The sequence below is a fragment of the Cygnus atratus genome, chromosome 14 (genome assembly GCF_013377495.2).
Source record: "Cygnus atratus isolate AKBS03 ecotype Queensland, Australia chromosome 14, CAtr_DNAZoo_HiC_assembly, whole genome shotgun sequence".
Taxonomy (NCBI): Eukaryota; Metazoa; Chordata; class Aves; order Anseriformes; family Anatidae; genus Cygnus; species Cygnus atratus.
In genome coordinates this window covers 16,368,986-16,393,250 of record NC_066375.1, presented here as the reverse complement: position 1 = coordinate 16,393,250, position 24,265 = coordinate 16,368,986, and the positions used below count along the sequence as shown (strand labels likewise).

The window sequence follows — 24,265 nt, the reverse complement described above, 5'->3', positions numbered from 1 at the left end:
AAAGGATTTTGCTGCCATTGATGAGAGCAGCTAGAAAATATATTTCAAAAATTCAAACTATGTGTTTTAATATGTGTATAGATTTCTGTTTGCCGCTGCCAGTCAGTTTGCTACAGAAGGGACTGAGGTTGCCAGAAGGTGTTTCACTTTTAAGAAAACCATCCTATTTCTGCTGAATTTTAAAAATTGTTGTCCGAATACTACTGTGTTAGAAATTTCTAACAAAATTTCACAATGTGCATGTTTTTCTAAATTGTAGTAGATATTATGTGTGTGTGTGTGTGTGTGTGCGCGCGCAATGTCTGGGTGACAGCCCTCAGAGATGGGCATCAAAACCTCTGGGGTATTCAGATGCTTCTCGGTAAAGCATTTCCTGATGTCTTTGTCACAAACGTGCTCTGTGAAAGTAAGATTTATCATCATTAAGTGGTTAAAGTTCACGTTTTTGCCGTAGTGATAAAACGTTTAACTTTTCTGACTAGCAAACCCAGGAGTTTCATAACCTTAAACGAAAATAAGTCATCTACAAATCTTCTTATTAGGCAGTAACAGGCAGATGTTAGTAGCCCTGCGTTTGTTAACCACTAGCTATGGATTTTAAAACTTAGAATGAAGTATAGCTCTTTTGTTATTATTTTCTAATTTCTAAGGAAACTGTTCTCCAGTACTTTTAGAGTTCAACAAGCAGTGTTTGAACCCGCAGGAGCTTATATTCCCCTTTCCCCATGCTCTCAAAGAACTGCTATTAGGGGAAAATAGATACAGAGTGAGGAAAAGAGTCCAGGCAAATACTTCAGTTTATACTGTATAATACTCATTGTGAATGTTTTAAAGGGGAGAAGAAGCCCACAAACCTGCTGTAGGTTGATGAGTTGTATGGCTAGTATCTCCTCTTTCTTACCTGGCCTCTGGAATCATGGAATATTTCTTCTACTTGGAGGCATCACAGTGAAAGAAGACCTTATCTTTTCCATGTGATTTTCTGTTGGAATTTGTATTTTCTTCAGAAGTGGGATATATCAATAATGTTAACAGAGGTAACTTTCCAGGCATGTTTCCTGCAAATATTACAATAGTCACAGAGGCTATTAATTGTGGTTAGGTGGTTAAAATTCCTGTATGTTGCACAGAAAACGTACTTCTGATTTAAGTATATTTAAGCCACCAGAAAGATGGAATTTATTTTACAATGATAGATCTGTAACTGTGAGAAAAGTATACTACTGAAATGAAATGGGTGAAATACAAAGAAGGATTAAAAAGAAGGCAGTTGTTTATCTGATAAAGAAGATCTGTAAAAGTGTAAATGTTAAAAATATATACGTTAAGTGGATAAAAAAAGGAGATTGTAATCATCTGTTCTTCCTGTCATTATAATGAATGAATGTGTACAGAATTGAGAAAAAATTAAGAAGCGAACATCAGAGTTTATTAAAAAGAATGACCTCTTCATATACCACAGATTGGCATTCAAGTGTGGTTACTCTTGCCAGCGAAAATCATTGTAGCTATTAAGATAGCCAAAAATTGACGAAGGATGGAATATCTTAAATGTAAAAAGCAAAAACGAAACAAAAATCTGATCTTCTTGTAAATTGATTATCCCAGCAAAGAATGTCAGTGATATTTATCCTTTTGATTTTTTAGACTTAACCCAGTTTTGAACTGCTGATCTGGTGTTGAAGGGAGAATTTGTCATATCTTTGCATTACTGGCTTCAGATATCTTCCCCTGAGGCATCTTGTACTGATCACAGCCAGATTAGATTAATCTTCAGAAGGGCAATTCCTATAATTTGTAATTAACCAAATGAGACCTCTGCCTAGAGGTCAGGTGAAAATAACCTTTGCTTTTATGGTAATGCTTTCTAGTCTTAGCTGGGGTAAGCAGAATTGCACATCATTGAATTAATCACACTTTTAGTGAGTATTTGTATACTAAATAACTTATGTAGTAAATTGTTGTAAAAGAAAATGAGCTTGAAAGATATACTAGTCATACATAAATTAAAAGGAAAACAAAGCTTTTCTACTCTATTGAGAGACTACTCACAGCATGTAGATTATGGGCATGATGATGAAGTATACAACATTATATTACACTTCTAAACCTGTACACTACCAATCTATTTTTTGCATCAGAGATTACATATGCCTTTAGGAAGCAGACGGTATTAACTGCCTTTCTTTAAGGGATATGGTCTAGTGATTTTTGCAGGTGGGGTTGAAGGAAATGGGGATGGAAGCTAGTAAGCTCCATCACATACAAGAAGGCAAAAAAAAACTTTTTTTAAAAACTTTTTTTTTTTTTTTGTGGTGTTGTCTTCAAGGAAAAGATTTCTTTTTTTCAACCAATAAGGATCAGATGTTATTTGTCTCTTTTCACTTAGTGCCACCAGCGATGTAGTAGATGCTACGAGAATCTGAAAGAAAACACCCTCAGGTTCAGAATGTGCAAGAATGGATCACAGCTTCACATTTCAGCCCTACTTCACAAATGAAGCTCTCAGCTCCCACGAGTTACTCACAAGCCCCAAGAGACAGCATGCGGTATACAACACTCTAAGAAACCATCTATCTGCTTTGGCTGCTAGTAGTGCACTTCAGCTCATGGTTTGGGTTTCCGTCTGTGAATGCACAACAGCACAAGTTGTGCCAGCACAAGTTGTCCCAGGGTACGGCAAACACCAGGTGCTGCCTGCCTGCCTGGGTTTTGTTCTTTGAGGTCTTGATTTGCTTGGGTCTCTAATTCCTTGTGGAGCCATGAGGAAGATGCTTCTAGAGGGAGACGCTGGATCAGCAGGCCAGGCTGGGTCTGAGTTTCCTTGCGCCAGCATCCAGGGGCTGTGGTTTGTACTGGAACTGGGGAGAGGAAGGCTGCCCTTGCTGTGGTGACCCTACTGCCAGGAGGATCCCAGCAGGAAGTATTCTGTCAGCACCACTGGGCTCTAACTTTTTCATCAATTAAAAAAAAGTAAAAAAAAAAAAAAAAAAAGTAAAAAAAAAAAAAAAAAAAATAAAAAAATATATATAAAAAAAAAAAAATAAAAATCTGTAAAAAAATACCTATCTAACTTGTGTGTATAAAATATATATAAATAACACAAGTATAAATAGGTAAAATACAAATACAAAAAAAACATATTTATTTAAAAAAAATATAATGAAGAATTTTCTGTTTCTGAGAAGCAGCATGGAAGATCCTCCTCCAGAGGCTCAGTAAGTAGGCTGGTTCCGTTCATGTTCCGGAGTTGATCTGATCTAATTCTGTAACATTTAAAAGTTGGTCAGTTTCAAAATTTTTGTATCCATGTTTCTGGAAGCTGTTAGATTCTCACATAACAAAACTCTAATGGATGAATGAGTTCCATGACTACTGTATTTACCTTCCACTTGCAGTGCCTTTATCATTTTCCTCAGACAAATGAAGTAAGAATTTCTCTAAAGATTACTTTTTGCATCAGATGTTATAGTTAGATTTTTTTATGCCAATACAGAATGCTAATCAGAGTGAAATTGTCTGGGCTTGTAATGGCTGTTAAATTCTACAGAATATCATTAAATTGTTTTACCAAGTATGTAAAACAGCTTAATTAAGCTAATGTATTCATAACTGGTGTGTAATTGTAGACATTTATGGCACCAGCAAACAAAGAAAACTTTAAAAGCTTCACTTTCATGATGTGTGTCTAATGTCAGCATGCACCTTACCTGTGTGGGCATGAAAGTGTAGTGTTAGTAGGTTGCAGTTCACATTCTTTTCTATAAATATTTATATTTGGGTTGACTGTGACTTTTTTTTGAGTAACTTTGGCTTGCTAATATGGCAAAACCAAGATTCTCGTTAGCTATTTTTTGTTAAATATGTTCTACTGAAATTGCACCTGATGAAGTTTCACATTTTCTTTTGAAAATATTTTTTTCTTCCAAGTGTCATGGCAGGGTTCTTTAAAACAACAATAAAACTCTGGACTGATGTGCACTTAGGCTCATACTTAGGACTGTTCAGTTCATTCCTGATGAATAAACCACTGAATTTATGATTACTAGTTTAGAAATTGGAAAGCAAGTTAAAATGTACTCCTGACTAGGTGTGTTTGGTTTAATTTGGTGTTGATGAGACATGGCATTTTTTAATGTCAGCCTTTTTGTACTATTTTTAAATACTGCGAATGAATGTTTTGTTTTGCAAGAAGCATCCGGTCAGCGTTACTTTTTGGCCACTCTCTTCCTGCTGGCCCATGTACTGGTTAACCCAGGGGTGAAGGAAAGCATGCCTTCCCTCTCCTTGTGCTTGGTGTTCCTGTCTAGCCATCACTGGATGAAGACATCGCTCAGTTTTCCAGGAGAAGAAACCCATCACCTTCCCTAACTGATAAGCTGTAGCTATAAAAGTTAAGTAGGGCCTAGTTTTACTTTCTGTAGATCTATGAAAGCGTCCCGTATCCAAAGCACTTCAACAGCTGGATATGAGACCAGAGAGGGCTGACATAAAGAGATGAACAGTCCTGGCTCAACTGAGAAAGAAGTTGTGATACTTAAATAGATAAACCAAAATGATTATATGTCTTTATTAATGGAAGACACTTAGGTATGTTTTCTACTTAGTGTATGAACTTCCATTATACAGCATCATTCTGGTGAACATATAGGGGAAGAGGAGAAAAATAAAACTGCTTTTGGACAAAATAGAATGTAGAAACGCAGACTACAGATGTAGTTTCATTGTGAATTAAATTATTGTCAGCTATACTGCAAGTCACTTCATTCTGTCCTAATTTTCATTTGTAGCCCATTGTAATGAAGCCGAAATCACTATGCTTTTCAAAAACCTAGAAAGCCTTAGAGACAGAGCATATTTCCACATGCAGTTCTTTACAGTCCTGTTCATTCACGTAGGAAGCAAATACATAAGCAGAAATCAGCAGCAAGTCTATACTTTCTGACAACCCTGGGGGACTCCATGTGCCTTAAAAATGCATATGACTGTCCACTGTGTTGTTATTAAGTGCTAAATGTCTTGTTTTGATTTTGATCCTGAAAGTTTTGCCTTTAAACCCAGTGACCTCTTGATTTTGGTGTTGATATACGCTTTCTTATTGAATATGACAGATAAAGGTAGAAAACAATTACAATAAGTGTGATATGTTTCAATTTCTATAGCAGATATTTAAAACTACCAATCTCACCCAGTATGAAAATGCAAAACTGGTGACAAGATTTCTGTTTCATCACTGATAGATTTGCATTCTTTCAAGTGATCCTCGGCTCTGTAACTCTTTTCCCAAATGTGTACTTATTTTCTATGAAATAGGAAACTATAGGAAAGTTAGAACTAAAGATTCCTATCTCTCTGGAAGGCTCGTGTCTTGCATGAGAAACAGAGCTTCTTTCTGAACAGTCAAATGCTCAACCTCAAAGCTAAGGCCCTGGTCCTGCAAATACAAGGTTAGATATGTAACATAAAGCAAGTCATGTCACTGTCACTTGTCATGAACTTTACATTAATCACATATGTAAGCGATGAATTATTTGGGGCCAAAATAGTAGGCATAAGTAACTTAGAATCTACCCTTGTTTTGTGTATTTCATCCATTTCAAGTATATTCAGTGTGTTTTTGGTAAGTCTTGCTAGATCTTTGCACCAGAGATCTCTCTATGCAATTCATTACAGAGGCTTAGTACACATCATAAATAAGAAAAATCTAAAAGTTCTGTTATTCTGAAACTTAAATTAGATCCCCAAGATTTTAAATTATTTAGTTGTCTGTAATTGCCTTTCTAGGAACAAACTTCACCCTTGCAGAACTAGGAATCTGTGAGCCCTCTCCCCATCGAAGTGGCTACTGCTCGGACATAGGAATACTCCACCAAGGCTATTCCTTGAGCACTGGCTCTGATGCCGACTCGGACACAGAGGGAGGAATGTCTCCAGAGCATGCGATCAGGCTGTGGGAAAGAGGGATCAAAATCCAGGCGAAGTTCCGGTTTGTCAAGTCGCGAAAACTCGGCTCTCACGCTTACAGACTCCGACAACGAAAATAAGTCAGATGAGGAAAATGGTAGGCCTTTTGTTCAATATATTCTTAATGCGCATACATAAGATGTAATCATACTGAAAAACAGTTGAGTATCCTTTAAAGATGGTTATTTCATTTTTGTTTCTTTTTTTTTGACATCGATATCAGGAAACTCTTTTACATGTATATTACGTAATTTGATATATATTGCTTTATCGTACAATTTACTGTTCAGGCAATTATCTTTTCACAGAATTTTGTGCTCCAAGTACATTAAATTAAACTTAATGATGAGAAACAGGAAGAAATTTCTTAAAAAGTTTCTCGTGATTTTTATAGAAAGCTTGAAGTAATATTAATCTACAATATGCTTAGTAGCTGTAACAATGGTGCTAATTTGTAACAATCAGATTTATTTTTTTGTGTGTTTTTTCATGAGGTTTTGAATTTTTTTTATTTGTTTGCTATTTGCTTACTGGTAAGTATTAAGGGCTTTTAGAAAGCAAACCTATGCATCATACTGAGGCAAAGTACTTATATTTAGCATAGGTTATTAAGTTCTTAAGAAAGGAACTTTACGCAATACAAGAGTCATTGGTGACAAAACACCTAGCCAGTGGTTGATGAAAAACTCCATGAAGCCAGCTGTTCCTTTCAAATGCATACAGCCTGATTAATATTCTTCATATGGATCTACTAAAAGTTTTCTACTAGGCAAATTTTCTGTGCCCGCATCTTTTAAACTAAATTAAAGAGGAAAAATGTTAAGAATGGATTTGCCACCATTTGTTCTCCATCCTGGGAAGGTCCTCCCTCCTAATGAAGGTGCAAACTCAACTTAGTAAACTTGAGGGTTTGATGTTTGCCATTTTGAGAAGGTGAAGGGGCATCTCTCTAACCGTGTATCCCTGGAGCAACTATTCAGGCGGGTAATACTAGCCAGTGTAACCAGCTGTCAGCTGCACATATTACTTAAGACAAAATTTAATTTTTTGCATGCTATTGTTCTGTTTAGAGGAGGATTTTTTCATGTTTATTTTAGGCTCCTCCCCATGTTCAGTGAGAGTTGTCTCCGTTTCAGCAAAGCAGGGCTGTGACGGGCACTGGAAGCGCAAGCAACTGCTTGTTAAAGCAAACAACGGAAAACTGAGTTACACTTTCTGTATTGATTGAAAATAGTTCAGAGAAGTGCAATTGATTTGTTTGCAAGAGCATGCGTTTTTTTTTTCTGATTTAAATTAAATCTTCAAGTAATATCTTCTCTCTGTAGGCATAGCAGGATATATTTCTTCATCAAAACCAAAGAGGAAACGTATATTTACTAGCATGAGTGGATACAAGGAAGCCAGTATTTTAAAAAAGAATCTGACTGGCTAATTAATTAGTGCCATTCACAGAAAATAGGACAATTTCCATTGACTTCAGTATAGTTTTGATAAGGCCACTGTGCGTTATGTCAAACAAAATAAAAAACTGACTAATGAAATTCTGGCATTACGGAACAATTAGAATTCATTTCTATAGCATGAATTCACATATCTGTAGATGATTGGTAGTTTGTCTCCACTTCTGTGGAAGCACCACGCCACACCTTTTGTCTGAGAAAATTTAATCTCAGGACCTACTTGCATAGTGTTGCAGATGTTGATAAAAGAATGAGTCTGCTTGCATTTTGTTTTTTCTCCATAGAGTAAATGAAATTACTAAGTAATGGAAATACAGTGCAGTGAAATCCACTTTGAACAGGTAATCTTTCTAACAATGATGTTAATAAAAGAAAGGAGGACTTGATAAAAAGAGCATGCAAGAAACAACTAGTGTGTGGAATTCATTTTTACTTGGCAAGGCTCTTATGATAAGCATTTATGTTTGTTTAAAAAAATAATGCTAGTATGGAATAACTATCATATACAAAGAGGTGTTAACTGCAGTAAACTTTTTAGTCTTGCTCTCTCACAAATCCTGGTTAGCTCAAAAATCAATGTTTTTTCACATCACTGACTTTATGAAGTTTTGGGACATATTATCATATAGATTGACAGTTGCCCACTGGTTCAGCACCACGGTGTGGACACTTACAAAACCATCATTAATTTCTCACGCTTGTGCCCAGCAGTGGTTTCCTACATAATAAAAGCTATGTCCTTCAGAAGCAGATCAGTAACCTGCTAGGTATTCATCTTGAAGAGGAAGTAACAAGATTTGTATTTCAAGGGAAATCACTTTCTGATGTTGTTTCACATCTGCAGGATACTGACATAAAACGGGACCTTTCTTGGTACAAGGTTTTATCCATTTATGCCTAGCAATATTAGAAGGAACTCATGATGCATACACTTCATTGAATATATTTAAAGTACTATTGAAGCTTTTTTTCCCTGGTATGGTTGTACTGTTCTGTTACAAAACAGCAGTTGAACTCCAAAAGGTGTTTTGTTTTGTTTTGTTTTTTTAATATTGAGATAATATTGCAATTTATATCACTGCATTTTGAGGGAAAACAAAACAACAAAACCTTTCACTTTTCTTGCAGTATTATATAGATTTTGTCACTTTTTGTACATCTCCAAGTAGCCTAGAGGAGGCTTTTAATTTAACAATCTCTAAAAATTGCTCTGACAATATAATGTTGTGCCAATACCAATCTATTCACAAAGCTTTTGATGATTTTCTGCATTTCTAGATTCAGTATGATTTCATTTGATCGTAGATTAGAATTGTGTGAACCCCAAAATATCAGCCTGTTCAAAATGCTTATGGACAAATTGAAATAATGTAAACTCATTAAAATTCACTCTTTACATGGTACACTAACATTATTTGTAGCAAAACAGGGTTATTGAAGATCCCAGTTTGAGAAGGAACACTTCTATTTTTCACAAGTCTGATTAGGCTCAAAATTCTTACCGGATCTTGCAACTGTTACTGCAATCTCTATCTGCTGATCTCTTTAGACATAGCGATGTGAATATTTAAGAGCAAATCTGTCACCAAATTATTATACAGCATGATTTGTTGCTTTGTGATATTCAAGTAAATTAATGTTTTTGCGATACATCCAAATGTAAACTGTCAATTAGGTCTCCACTGATGTTGTGTGCTAGCTTTGTGGAGACAGTTATTTCTGGACGCCCACAGATACAGTGTGTAGGGGATATACTAGAGAGTTCCTCTAGTATAATAGACATAATAATCCAAAAACATAATCCCAAAGTAGGAGATATAATCCCAAGTAGGAGAAAGGAGAATAGGAAAGTAGCATGTAAGCCAAGAGTGCATTTCAGTAGTAGGTGAGTGCTGAACTAATAGACCAAAAAAAAAAATCTGCAAGGGGGACTTCATTTGATATGAGTTTAAATCAGATTAATTATACTGTTGTACAAGAGAAAACATCTGTAATAGTGGATACTTCCATCAGCATAGGTGACTTTATTTTTCTAGAAGGTTGTTACTTTGGCACTTTTTGTATTAGCACCATTGTTAGATATAATGGATAGTACTACTGATAGAATGGGACATAACAAAATGTTTACTGTGAGATTTCAACTCTGATATGATATCAAACAGTTGAAATGTTTCTGCTTTGCATTTGTTTGTCAGAAAAAAAAAGAAAAGAAAAGGACAAAGAATAAGGGGGAGGGGGAAAAAAAAAAAAAACCACATGTCTAGGAGGAGAAGGAGAGTGTTCAGGAGTGAAACCATTTCATTAAAATAGTCAGACCAAAAAAAGATGATCAAAGAATGCTTTTATTTTACCAGTAGTGACTGTGAGTTGAGCAGTAAGGCAAGAATGAACAGGAATAAAAGAAAGCAATCTCAACCTTCTACACAAAACATGGGAAATGTTTCAAGATTTACTATGTGGTACATGTGGTAATCTGTGCATGTCTTGCATCCAGTATTAAACACTGTGATTTTGGTATCTCTTTGTAGATAAAGCCTATGTAAAGCAAATCTTTCTCAATATACAGCAACAATTCTGTATTGATAGCCCAGCTGTACCTGGTGATGTGCGGAACAGGGGTACTTTATTTGGTTGAAACCTGGAGAGTCCTGGTGTTGAATCGAGTAATGCTTTCCCTTTCCTTACTTCATCTCTTCTTTTCTTACTTCATCTCTTCCTGGAGATCTTCCCTTTGGAAGACAGCTGGTCTCCAGCACCCAGTGTGAGGATTCAATTCGCATGGGAATGCGTTGTGGGATGCTTCACAGAGAAATGATATTCAGGTTCAATATCCATCAACAAGTGCTACACTAGACATACTAGTGATGATTAATTCTGCTTCCTTTTTTTCCTTTATCACATTGGTGGTTTTTATTGTAGTGATTTAAAGTTTGAATACCACACAATACCATGTGTGCATATCATTTATTGAAAAAAAAACAAAAAACACGAGTACCATGTATAAGGTAGAATGAAGTAGGAAAAATCGTAAGATAAAATATGAGAAACTGTACTCGTGTTGTACTTCTGATTAATTTTTAAGGGGAAAAAGGGAAACTATTTTCCTTTTTTATTGTTCTATGAAGTTTTCAGTGGTGATTTCATATAGTATTTCTCAAATGCATATGTGAAGTAAATCTTAAAAAATCAAAACATAACCATTATTCAAACTGACCTCATATTTTATTATTGTTTTAGTTTTACGGGCAGTATATTCTGGGCTTTTTCCAGGATTTTATTGGCTTAGGATGGAAAAGAAAAGATACCACTACATCAGAGTAGCGTACAGAAGCATCAGACCATCAGATGACAGATGAGGAGTTTATATTTCTTATTTTCACTGTTTAAATTTTGACATGTTGTTCTCAAAGTTTTCTTATTTTAATTTTTATTCAGTGTTCTATTTCACACTTCATAATTTGCAGAAAAGGTTATGGTGAAACTGTGATTCTACTCTTCAGAAGATTTTGATTTTGTCTTATGCACAATAATGTCTGTAAGTAATTAGCCCAGTTTGAAAGTAGAAGGTTTTAATCTTCTGACAACAGAATTCTGTTTGGGTTTAAAAAGTTGGACCTGAACTTGCTTTCTAAATGGTTCTATTAACAAATATTCACTGGGGCCTACAGGAAGTACTTTTCATGTTAAAATGAATTGCTTAAACAGGATTGAGTAGGAGCAGATCTATGAAGTCTCGAGATGAGCTAGGAACAAAAAATAATATCCTTGTCATTTTGAGGTAGTATATCTGTGTGTGCAAGAAGCAGGGAAGCTTCTTACTGTATGTAAACATACTTGCTGTAGGTTTCATAGTTGTACTAAACAACTGAGATTATCGCTCTAGCTGGGAATGTTGTGCCCATTTGCCTCACAGATTCACCCAGGCAGCTTGGAAATAGGAGGAGGGACAGAGAAGAGAGAGGAAGAGCCACCATGATTATGTGATCTCTTATAGCTTAAAGGTGTCCAGATGGTCCAAAAGTACTGAATGAGATTTAAATGAAATGGAATCATGTACATCATACACCAACTAAGCTTCTGAAGGAAGAGTGCTTGGACGGTTAGCTTGTGCATGGGTATACTTCATCTCTTCTTTTGTGAGGGCATGTCAAGTGCTTTATAAGTGACATTTTAAAAGTCATTAAGCCATGGTATCAACACTCAGTTGCTTAAGTGGATCCAGTTTTGATGTGATCTCAAAACCTTAGGCCACTTCTAAAAGAAGTTGTTCCTACTAGTCAGTTCCTCTATTAGGAAACTACCTTTACAGACATACCAACCATTTTATCCAGGTAAGTGGCTTATGCTTTCAGTGCAGGAGGAGGCTAAATGACAGGGTTAAGGACAAAAGTGGGCATGTAGTACTGGTAAACTTTGAAGCCTTGTGCAAGACAGGAACATGAAATGACAGTATATACAATCTTAAAACACTCGTTACAATTTTAATATTACCCAGCAACACTCTAGTGTAGACCACTGGGATGTTGAGATGAAAGTACTGCTAATAATACAGGTATGTCAAAAGAGATAAATAAATGCTACCCAGAACTTGGTGTATGGTGATACTCTAGAGAGTTAGGATGCAGATGTGGCAACAGTGGCATCTGTGCTTAGGTGGCCTAAATAATAAAGGGGAGTAAATAGTGCCACCTTGGTGTTCTGTGGCTTGTAGCTGAGATTCAGTAATTTGGCAGAGATCGTATTTTCCATTCAGTTGAGTGTTCACCAAAGAGAGATGTACACTGTCATCTCAGGTTTTATTCTTCTGGAAGTACGTATGTTTCTAGCCCTCCAGATTATAGGAGAAAACGGATGAAGTATTAAAAATAAATAAAATTTCTTATACATGGTGTGATGAGATCTGCTGTCCGTAGTCGTCTTGCCATTCAAGTCAGGTCTTCAGTACCTGTAAAATTTGTAAAACTTAAATTTCATTTCTGTTAGGTGTCAGGGATTTCAGTACCTCTGGCACATTAAATGCCCCATTCTAGCTGCTGGGCCTGAACATTTTGTGTTCTTTCTATATACTACAGCACAGCCTTGCTGAAGCTGTTTCCCATTTTGCAGTTTTGATCTTTGGAGTGACTTATTTGGAGTGCCTGACTGCCCCCTCCGTAATTGCATGAACCAAGGCATCTAGGAGTTGAGGCAAGGGAAATGAAATCAAGTATTTAGCAATAAATTGAGGAAAATGGAAATATATGCTGGTGAATTAAGGCTACCCAGAAAATACTCCAGCAGATGGGTTCATAAACTGTGGAGGCTAACTGTAATCTAGTTCTCCTGAACACGAGGGAAGAGCTTTTATGTGCAACTTTATCTACATTATCGTGTGAAGGTTACAACACTGAGAGCTTTTTCAAAAAAAGCTATCTCAACATAACCTTGTGATTTTTCAATTAATATTTTAATTATGAGCCTTTCTATGTACTAGAGAGAAATGATGAAACTGTATTTTTAAGAATTTCATTATAGCACATCATTCAGTTTGTCAATTATTAGTTTTAGTAAAGCTAACTTAGATAATATAGGTCACTTAAGCAAGCAAACAGCAGTACCTTTGTTCAAAGTATAACTGAATTAGAATAATGCCTTTTTATACTTTCCCATAACAGAAATGTGTATCTGATAACGTTAATCCAGCTTGGTAATGAATTCATTGTGAGTGGCTGATGAGCGATAAAACCATTGCAGGAAGGTTTTGGCTGTACACATTGTTAAACAAAATTTATCAGAGTGAAACATAAAAATATGCGTAGTTTTTACATTTTCCTTGTAAGATGAAGCACACATCACAAGAAGCTATGCATTGAATTTATTTTAAATCTTCTCTTTCAAAAAGCTGTGAAATTTTACCAAAAGCTTCCTCCAAATTTATCAAGCCAGATATCGGCACCTTTGTTCATGTAGCATATCCCACTATTAATAGTCTTCCTAATTACAAAGACTTGCATATTTCACTGATAAGCACATAATTAGGTCAAGGTACATAATACTTTTTCTAGCCAACCCTTCATTTTATGCAGCTTTGCCTGAGTCTGACCAATGGACTTTGTGTGCATGTACAGTGAATATTTATTTGCCATACATGTATAACTACACACATTTAAGTATTAATGCTGTTACTAAATATTCCATTTGATATATTTTGTGTTTGCACTGTGGACATTGTTCATTCAAGCACTCTGGCAAGTTGTTTAAGACCATATATATTTGATATGATTGTTACTCATGTTTAAATATAACAGCCTATTCAGAAATAAATGATATTCAGTTAGAAAATGGATAGGAAATTATATCCTAACTTTTTTTAATGCAGAAGTTTTAATATATGCATCTATTAGAATAAACAGAGCTTATTGAAAATGTAATTCCATAATCACTGAGTTTTAAGAGAGATTTCATGTTATTACTTTACTCTCTTTTATTTAAAAAAAAAAAAAAAGTAATTCTTAAGTAGTAAATAACATAGATGTGCTTTAAGTTACATTCATTAAATCCGAGGAGGGAAATCCAATTCGAGAATTTTACCTATCTTTACCCATGATTTGTTATTCAACTTTTTGCAAATTGGACTTCTTCTGTCAAATATGTTATAAGCAATCTGGAAATCAACTGTTCTCTTTACTTCTAATTTCACTATATCTCGCATGGATTAACAACAACTTTCTTAAGACAATTTAAGCTTTTACACATTATACGACAGTCTGCTTCCTTGACATTGAAAAGGGGAATACTTTTGTATATCTGTTCAGTCTTTCTGTAGCATTGGAAATTGCTGACACTCTGACGTTCTTTAAGGAACTGTAGGGATGATTGTCAGTGTTACAGAAAGGCTGAAGTTCTGCCTCTCAACTCATGTTAAAGATTTGTTATGAGCAGTTTGTCCACTTCCAAAACAGTTGCTTAAGTCTTGGTTCAAAGACCTCTCAGCTATATTCTTCAGCATCTGAAAAACTGTTGGTAGCACTGCAGATAATATGCTGAAATCCTAACCATATGTGAACATGAAATACCATCTATGATAAAAATAGAGGACTATTTATGATTAATGGTTTGTCAACTTAGTCTTTGATGGTTAAAGAACAACTTATTAGAATAGAACCCATAAAATTAAAATATGACGATAATGGAGAAATGGAGGTGATTAGAAGAGTTTACCTTTTCAGTAAAATTGTCTGCTATTGAAAGCTAGTTATAACTGTTCTTAAAAATACCTGCATTTTGCGATTTGCTATGGGAGTGCCTTCCAGTAGGTTTACAGGAAGCAGTAGCTTTCAATGTTCTTCCAGGATGAATAAATAATTTATCTCATTATAATGTGTTACTGTTTGTCACCAGAGGGTGCCATTGCTGTGATCTTCTGCATTCTTGTGTTAAAAAACATTGAGTTTTGGAAGAGGTACTCTTTTAAACAGTACCTCTTCCATTAATTGTATAAAGCTGTGGCAAGAAAAAGTGGCCTAATGGAAAATGATTTATACAACTAAGCATCAGAGCTGTGTGTAAAGTCAATTCTTCAGGTGTTGTTGCTTTTAGGAAATCTTGCATTAGTTGGAACCAATTCCTAAAAAGGGACCATTTCTTGCTTCTCCTCAGTTTCATAAATACATTTAAGTAACACAATTTACATTGCAATTGCACAGAAACTCAGTGTTACTCGTTTCTTACCTGGTGAGAAAATCACCTCAAGTTTCTAGATACTTGGGGCTACACAGCAGAACATCGCTAGTGTTGGAAGAAGAGAGCAATTCTGGGGGCGGGGGGAGAGGGGTGAAGTTGCAGAAAGAGGTATAGTTACTACAAAATAAGTTGGTGATATACTCTGTGCTGGCTACTCAAGGCGTCGAGTTCAAGGTCCCTTTCCTAATATTAAAAATGCACAAGAACCTTAGGCTTGTATGTATTCACAAGCCTTAAAGTCTGTGGCTGCATGACTGTCCATCTGTGGAGAGGTGATAGTGTGTAAGAGATTTACACAAGCTGGACTCTAAGAAACTTTGTTCTTTTATGGAGTATATCACAGATACAATTTGTTCACAGACTATATTTAGATTCAATATGCAACTCATATCTATACTTTCCCTTTCCTTCCTAATTTTCTTTGTGCTCTCAAATACCCAGTGCAGCCATCCATGCAAACAAAATAGAAGTATGAACTATCAAGCTTCTTTTTCTATAGGCTAAGATTGAAGAGAAATTTTCATCTTTATTTTTTTCCTCCCATTTTTAATTATTAAGAACCTTCCTGGTATTATTGAGGGCCTTCAAATAACATCTCTCTGGGACAGATTATACAGTTGAGCACAAATTGGATGAAAAAGATGGGTTTTATTTTTGATTTCCGAGGTTGTTATGAATATCTCAGAAGTTGCTGACTGTTGAGGTTGTTCCAAGACCTTCCACTGCTGATACAGGCAGGAAGAACATTCAGTTGATGAAACTGTACTGCTAGAAAGTTCAAGATGCCTATGGAAACTGATACTTGCTTGCCATGTTTGCCCTCTTGAAACTGAGATGCCATCTTTTAAGATGGCATAATATCATTCAATTATAACAACATGCCTGTAGGCAAGGCACAATATGTGAGCGTCATATGTTTGCTTAGAGCCATGACTGGTGTTCAGAAATATTGAAAGGTAGCAGTTGGATTTTTTTCACATAAATGGTTAAGGGACTTTTCTCAACATCAAATTAGTGCTCAAGAGTGAAAATATAACTTCTGTTTCCGCAGATGCTGAGCTGTAATAATGAGTAATCACAAGTCCCAGAGGAATTTTTTGTTTGAGTGGCAATAGATAAGAAATGGGTTTATCAGTTTTCTGTAGATCATTTCTTTTTAATAAACTTGAAATAAGATGAATTCTAGTGAAGTTACTCCTTTTTCCAGTTTCGTTTCAGAAGGAGGGAATTATTTGTAATATGTTATGTTTTATGTTTTATGTTACTTTTTCTTCTGCAGAATAGTATAGCTTCAATGGGGATACAGATGTAATTGTGCAAGAGAGTGAAGTTTCTCTGTTGTAACTCTTTTCTGTCTTTTTTTTTTTTCTTTTCGCTAAGTAAAATGCAGCATCACCATCAACTGTGTTTGAAAGTTGTTTCTGAACAATTCTGTACAATGAACAGAAAGAAGGCTGGGGTAGGAAGGATTAAGTCAAGGCTATGAATGTGACTTCAGTCTGCAATGTAAAAAGAGGACTGAGCAAACAGTGGGAGATGAAGTGCTAAGGGAGGAGCAGTCAAATGAGGCTGCAGCGAACTCATTCAAATGCTTGGATTTAGGAGAGCTAATGACTGTGTGTAATAATGTGTGTATGCTATTTTTCAAAATCATGCTATAGCAATACAGAGAATAAGTTGTGATGGTTTTCATCTGTCTATAAATGCTGATGTTCACTTAAAAAAACTCCTTTTCTATAGCAAACCTTTTAAGCTGTTGGCCTCGAAGGGTTAAAGTGTCAACGGACACCACAAAATTACCAGGAGTTGAATACTTGCATTTATGAATGATATACAAATATTTGGCATTTTATTTTCTTTCTATTTTTTATGCATTTCATAGTTACTTCTAAAGCTAACAACATATGTAAATAATTCAGTGCATTTCCTTCCTTTGTGGAGTTTTCTACGTTTTCACTATTGAATAATGAAATAATAAACCTAATCTTTCCAGTCCTGTCAATATATCCCTGGGTAGCTGCTCAAAGTCTCCTTGAGTCTTGATCATCTAGATTAATTTGCTAGCTCTAATTTACTGGATAATTACTACGTACTTCAAGACCACTTCTGTTATGGTACTTAACCAATTTTTATTCTTGGAGGTGCTTTATTTATTGACATGTAGTTTGACTTCCCTAAAAGTATCTAAAGATGGGTAGCCATATTCAGTTTAATCCTCGATTTTGGGAGGTCACGCACAAAGCCTGTCCTCTGTCTATCTTACTCAGTCTGGTCTCATCGTCCTCTCCCCTATGGACTCTCTGTTTGTGGATTTAATGTCCTTACCTAAGAGTAAGAACATTGTGTACATGATGGAGCACAGCATGGGCTCTCTTCGGTGAGAGAATACCAGCTAATCTTTCAGATGAGCATTTCTGTTAATACAAAAGCAGATTTTCTGCTATGTTTCCAGATTTTTGGGTAGTGTGAATTGGTACGTTAGATTTTACTTACATAGATACCATGACAGATGAAGGCAGTCTGGTGTGATTACAATGATGATATTTTATGTGTTTGATTGTTTGTTAGTTTCATTAAGAGAAAAGGATAAATAAGAGTCCTGTGATAAATGTTGCAGGACTGACCTATGGCCACCGCAGTCAGTGATCAGTGTTTTCTAAGTTATCCTCAGTCCAGCTGTTTTGCTAAAGATCATGAGAAAGCCTTCAGGGAACAATAAGCACTATGGTACTTTAACTGGAAAGCTGGAGTTCTAGGGAGAAGTCAAACGTAATTCTGAGGACTTCACAGGCAGCATCATTAATGAAAATAATCGTACATAGTAGAGTGCAAAGGAAATAGATCAGGTACCTCTACATCTTCTATGGCTTCGGTCAGTCCCCTAAGAATTTACCTTAGACTTTTTTAGGTATTTATTTTTTCTACTAGCATTTTTCACCATTTTACTATCCCATTATTTTATGTCTTGTGTAACTATGTTAGTGTTTGCCTGAAACAACATATATTCACTATTCACTCTTCCCACTTTTTTTTTTTTTTTCTAATAACACAGTGCCTTCAGCTTAAGACTTCAGTGTGGTTTCAGATAATTCTGTAGTTCTGTTTGACATGCGATGGCTTAGGAGCACTGTTTGCGAAGCAAAATATTACAACATGAATGTGGAAATTGATGGGTATTTGTTTTCCTACCTGTGATGAATTTTAGCATGGTCCAAAAAAATGGAGGAATGTATCATATTACGGAAATCATGATCATCTTATAAAAATTATCTGAAGAAATCGGTATGTTTCTTATCTCTATGTTTGTCTCTCCTTAAATGGGTTTAGTTCATAAAATAACTGCATGTTAGAAATTGTTAAAATCATCTGTGTGGTGATAAATTTTAGCACACTTTGAAATATTACTTTTTAAATCTATTTCCTGCTTATTAGTGGTTTTGTGCTAAGTGCAACGGTCCTCTCATTGTTCTTAGCATGAGAGAAATGGGTTTTTAACAAACAAAAACTTTCCAAACAATTTTAAATGTGATTTGGAGCTCCTAAAGTCTACTAGAGCTCTGCTGTTATGTCTCAGAGGAGCAGAACACACGTGGCCATTTCTCCAGAAAGTTCCTCTCAAAAGAACATATTAAAGATGAAATATAAGGATTTTCAGATCAAAAGGATAATGATTTTTTAAAATCTTTACTATATGATAAATTATTTGGAAGGTATTATAAAGATGTACAAACTTGCACAAGGGGAGAGAAGAGAAAGTAGGTTGTGACTTTGAAATTAGTATAGACAGATATAAAGACAGACTCTGCTTTTCAGATGAGTTCTGTGGCGTACGCGCTTGTTAGAACTCTGAACCATGTCAGGGTGAATGTGATGAGAAAAAGTATTGATATGATCCTGAATACCTTATTTTATAAGATATTTTATTTGCATACATGCTGGAATGCTCTGTCATAAAATAATAATGAGGAGGAGTGACGCAGTGTCTGTTCAGAAGCCCAGCATTAGCCTTTAGTGTCACTCAGATCTTTCGATGCAGTATAAGCTGTGTACCAAGCACGGTGAATAAAAATTACATTTTCTTGTTATTTCTTCTAAAAGTAAATAAATGAAACTATGATTCTCAAAACTGAGAGTAATTAACTGACATATTTCAGTATGGACATAAATTGCATGTTTCTAACAGTGATTATAATCAATAGACTTGATACAATAATTATGAAAAAAATCTGCTGTTTAGTCAAAAACCCAGCTGACCTTGATAGCAATGAGACGTGTCCAAAGACAGATGCTGGACCAAAACACCTAATATTATGATAATTTCACTTTCACATTTCTTACGTGAACACTTGTATGACTCATTCATGCTTAAAATGCATTTCTGAATGGAGTTAGCATTTGGTTAGTTAATAATTTTTGCTCTGAACTATAAGCATAGTGAAACCTGGTCTAAAAATCAGCTGCAGGACAAGCTAGCAGCAGGGAAGGAGAGTATGAATTGCGGCTTTAAATAAGAAGTTCATAGATAAGCCTTACAAAAAAATATATATATACTTTCATTAAATCTATAGTCTTTATTACACTATATAATTTTTTAGATCTATTTTACTTATAGGAAGCTAGGCAAATTTCTAAACTCTGAGCTGTTATAGTGCTTATTTAAGTACAGAATGTCTTAATGGAATTTATTAAATCTCAACATTCAGAGGAATTTTGCAAGACTTAGAAATAAATTTTAATTGCATAATACTAATGGCTTTTGAAGAGAGATTCTGAGAAGTAATGAATCAGCGTAGTTTTGTTGTTATAAATTATCAGTAATAAGGAAAATTCTGTGTTGCGTGCATTCAAATTGCAAATTTATGACAATCTTACATATGGTGATTGAAGGTATGGAACCTGGCGTAAACATAAACAGTTCTAGCTGTGGCACTGAATTTACTAACGGGTAGTCCATGCCCTGTGTATATGTGCACAAACAAACTGTTCGTCAAGCTGGGAAATGGTTGCAAAACTGATGAAATTTAGTTCTGTATAGTGATGGTCTCAAAATACTCAAATTTGCTTTTAAAGAGTTTCTGAAGTCTGAGAAATTAAAATGACAGGCAACTTTTATTTACAGACTTTTTCTTATGAAACAAAGTTCATTAAGTGAATTTTGATAATTTTGTACTAGAATTGCTATGAAAGATCCATACCTTTAAGTAAGTCCATTTCAGCTGCTGTTATTAATAAGCACCAATTCATACTCCAAATAAAATGTTTGGAACAAAACTGATCTCCAAGTTCTTTCACTAGCTAAGAATTATGGTCTGTAACCGAGGCATACTCTCACTTGAAAATGCAACAGGCAGCATACGAACTGCGTGCGTATTACATGTTTGATTCAAACCTAAGCCAGTGTCTAGAGAGCCTCCAGCGTTCTGCTTGTTATGTCCCAATTAAGGATGCCCTTTGATGGGTGATGGTATTGCACAGCCCCTCGGCCGATCCTGCTGAAGCTCTGAGTGCTTTCCCGGCCTTGTGCTGATCCTCGTCTCTTTTTATCTTGTTCTGCACTGGAAGAGAGATACCCACATGGTCTGTGCTGGCTCGAGCTGGGGTGCCTTGGCTTGGTCTGTGGTGACCATCACCTCCCACCTGCAACTGCTGACCCGCCTATGCCACCAGCCTGCTGCATGGGGTAGCATGGCAGCAGCCACGTTTACATACCCATAGGCTCAAAACTCTAGCCACCTTCAAAACAGGGCTTCACGAGGTGGATATTCAGTCCCAGAAAGCACTGAGCTCTGGCCCCTGGCTCACTGCCTAGGTGCAGAGCTGGTCGTGAGCCAGCTGTTCCTTGCAGTGCTTGCAGCTCCATTGGACTTACCTTGCAGGTTTTGCTTTTGCACTTGTCTTCCTGTGCCCCATTTGTCCAGCTATACCATATCTCTCCTTTTGCCCCTTTGCAGTTATGTATTACTTACATTTAACACTGTTAGGAAATGCTGCCTGCTGTTGCTGGCTGTGCTACTTGCAGTGTTAGGTGTTGCAGAGCGTTCGTGCGCAGCTGCAAGATGTGCAGCCTTTTTCAGAGCCCCTGTGTCTGTGTCGAGGGCAGGTAAGGGTTTGCATGCTGCTGAGAATGCTTCTGCCCTAGCGGTGCACAGCCTCTGACCTGCGCGTGTTGTCCCAGGCCAAAAGAAAGCTTTCAAGGTGCTTAAAATGCACCTTTTAAACCAATTAGGGTGCCAAGTTCTTTGACTTGGTTGAAAGGTTGGCACACCGGTTACAGTAGGGATGGAGCCACCGGGGCTGGCCGCAACTCGCCGTGCAGCCCTGCCCTGCTGGGCCGGGGCCGCATTGGGAGCCAACCTCCAGCTCAAGTGCGGCTTTGATGAATACTTTGATGAACACAGCTATTAAAATGAGTAGCAGAAAAGTGTTGTAGCAATAAATCAATTCAGTAGTGTACATAGGGCTTGGGTGATTAAACTTTTTTTTTTTTTTTAAATCCTTTCCCCACTTGTGGTTTTATTCCGTGCCCTTTGGATGTATTTTTGTTCAGCTCATTTGTGAAGTGCTTCACGTGATTTAAATGAGCTTTGCTATCCACCTTCTGAGCCTGAACCAAGCCGTATGGTGTTTCTGAGGAAGCAGTCACTGCGTTATCTTATTGGCCCCTGTGCCTGATTAGGGGCCAGAAGTAATGATCGCCGCTCCTGTGATCTGCTGCATCACAAGGGATTTGGACAAGATGCTAAGGGACGTCAGAAGTAGGTGCATCATCTGTACGCTTATCAGTGGGAGTGACGTCATGGTTTTGGTTCGGGCACTGGTGAGTTAATGCTCTTGTTGGATTGAAGGCCACAGGAGAACAAGATTTCCCTAGATAAGCAGCCTGTGTTGGACTTCTGAGAATTTGAAGTGTAAAATATACACGTTACAAGACTTCAGCATAATGTCAGTCCAGCATTTTATTTGTGATATATATTCTTACAGTGAAATTTGCAAGTAGCTTCTTTTTTTTTTTTTACTCCTTTTTTCACGTGAGCATTTTGTGACAGAAATTCAGAGTCCAGTTTGGCATGTTATGCTTTAGACATCTGTCTCCTTAAACTTTAAGTGGAGATACACGATGGCTACTTGAATTCCATCCACAGTGTCACCAACAGAGCTTGGAAGTGATGCAAGAGATGCTGGTGCTTTCTTATGGTTCTTCCATGGTGTATTGTGGAGTACATTCCTGCATGCATGTGGATATACTTTGAAGAAAAATAATAAACAGGTCCAAGATGTGATGTCAGATCTCGTTAATCAATGTACTAGAAATACATTACCCTAAATCTTGGTTAGAAAAATAGTAATCAAAGTCTTGAGTTTCTTTTTGTTTGGGGAGGCAGATGGCATATCTGCTTAACGGCAAATATCCAAAAGATTTTAAAAAAATAATAAAAAAAAAATCCTATCTTTCAAAACATGGCAATCAGAATCATCTTGGAAAGGAACTATTAAATTTAATAAGCCATATGTTCAGTGAATTCACTTATTTTGTTCGGAGACGTAGACATAAAATTCACCTCTGTGTCCTTTTGTGTAAATTAACTGCCTCGTTCTCTGCTACACAATTAAGGTATTTAACAGAGTTCCAAATGTGCAACATATTAGCCAAATACAGCAACAAGTTTTCATGTTGCTAAAATAAATGCATTTAGGTGAACTAAATGCAGTCTGCATTTACCAGAGTCTGCAGTTTACCAGAGTTCCCTCTGTGGAGTTCAGTGTGTGTGAAGATCAGATTGACTGGCAGCTTCCTTGGTATACATAAAACACATCTAAAATTATTTCAAATAGAAATTCTCTGAGGATTGTATCATCTTTGCCGTTCTGTTGTACTGAAGATGCAGATGTGCCAGACTGTTCTGCAGTATTATAAATGCATTAGTAAAACCCTAATACACTCTCTAACAAATCTGTGTAATGCAAGAGGTTTTCTCAGTCATCTTGTACCCACTCATTTTATTTATTTCATGTAATTGGCATGTTGTTCTGCTTTTATAGCTTGTAAAAATGAGATGTGAAAATGGCTGTAGCTAATGGCTGTTGGAAAATCTTTTCCCATGGTAGGCAGGAAGAAGGTTTCAGAAAAAAGACATTGCAGATTTTAAAGCACAGTACTCTCCCGGTGAGAAGCAGGAATTAAAAAGATATATGTAGTGTATTAGTGTGTGTAGCAGAAGCAAGTTTACCGACCTCAGATATGTAAATGTACATCATATAGAAATGCCCAAGTGTTAAAACAGTGCTGTGTTGTAGACACAAGGATACCAGTGTAAGCCAGGGCTCCTTTGCACTGTGGTGCTAAAGCTGAGGCATAAATAAGTGTGGTGTGAAGAGACTGGTGGCAGTGAAGGGTTTTTTGTTTGTGTGTTTTCCCCATGGACAATACCTGGAATTTGGTTTTCTGAGCATCTTCTGACTCTACCTTTCAAGCAAGTGAAGTACGTTCCTTGACTGCATTTTTCCCAGCTCTCCTTGAGTGCGAAGTCTGTGTCACCTGATGATTCCTTAAAGGCTGAGCCTTGCTGCAGCCATGAGGTGGGTGTGAGCACAGAGAAGGTATTTTTTGTGGCCCTTCTGTGGGGAGGATGCAGCCTAGCTGAAATGGCTGTGCTCCTTCAAAGTCACTGTGTCGTCCTGTTCCAGCCCTGCCCTTTCCTGGAGAGTTGGGTATCTTGGTTTGCCAGGGGCGAGGTCATTCGGCAAACTCGGTTTGTATGGCTTGGAAAGGTCATTTGTTTCTTTGCTGTTGTTGTTGGTTTTTTGTTTGTTTGTTAGGGTTTTTTGTTTGTTTGTTGTTGTTTTTTATTATTTCCAATATAACAAAATTGAAAACCTGCTGCACGGATTTTCTTTTTATCTGTCAAGAGTCTGCTGTCTTTTTGTATCTCCCCTTGGGTTGTTAAAACACGGGAAATCAGTGTGCCAGTTAGACCCGCCTGGAAACTTCTTTGCCGAAGGAATCTGGGAAAAATGGACCCTGTAGGTTAACGTTTTTAATAAAGTCATGTTCCCGTATCATGGTCTCTCTCCCCCTCAGTCTCTCTTTTGTTTCTGTGTTTCTACGAAACAACTTTTAG

General features: G+C 36.6%; 1 protein-coding gene across 1 annotated transcript in view; it reads left to right on the top strand.

Annotated features, from left to right (window-relative positions):
* TENM2 (teneurin transmembrane protein 2) overlaps positions 1–24,265 on the top strand; it is a 511,804-nt gene that overhangs the window by 38,568 nt on the left and 448,971 nt on the right. The window contains 2 exon segments of the mRNA XM_050713566.1: positions 5,785–5,966; positions 5,968–6,061. Coding sequence (XP_050569523.1) covers positions 5,785–5,966; positions 5,968–6,061 — 276 coding nt within the window.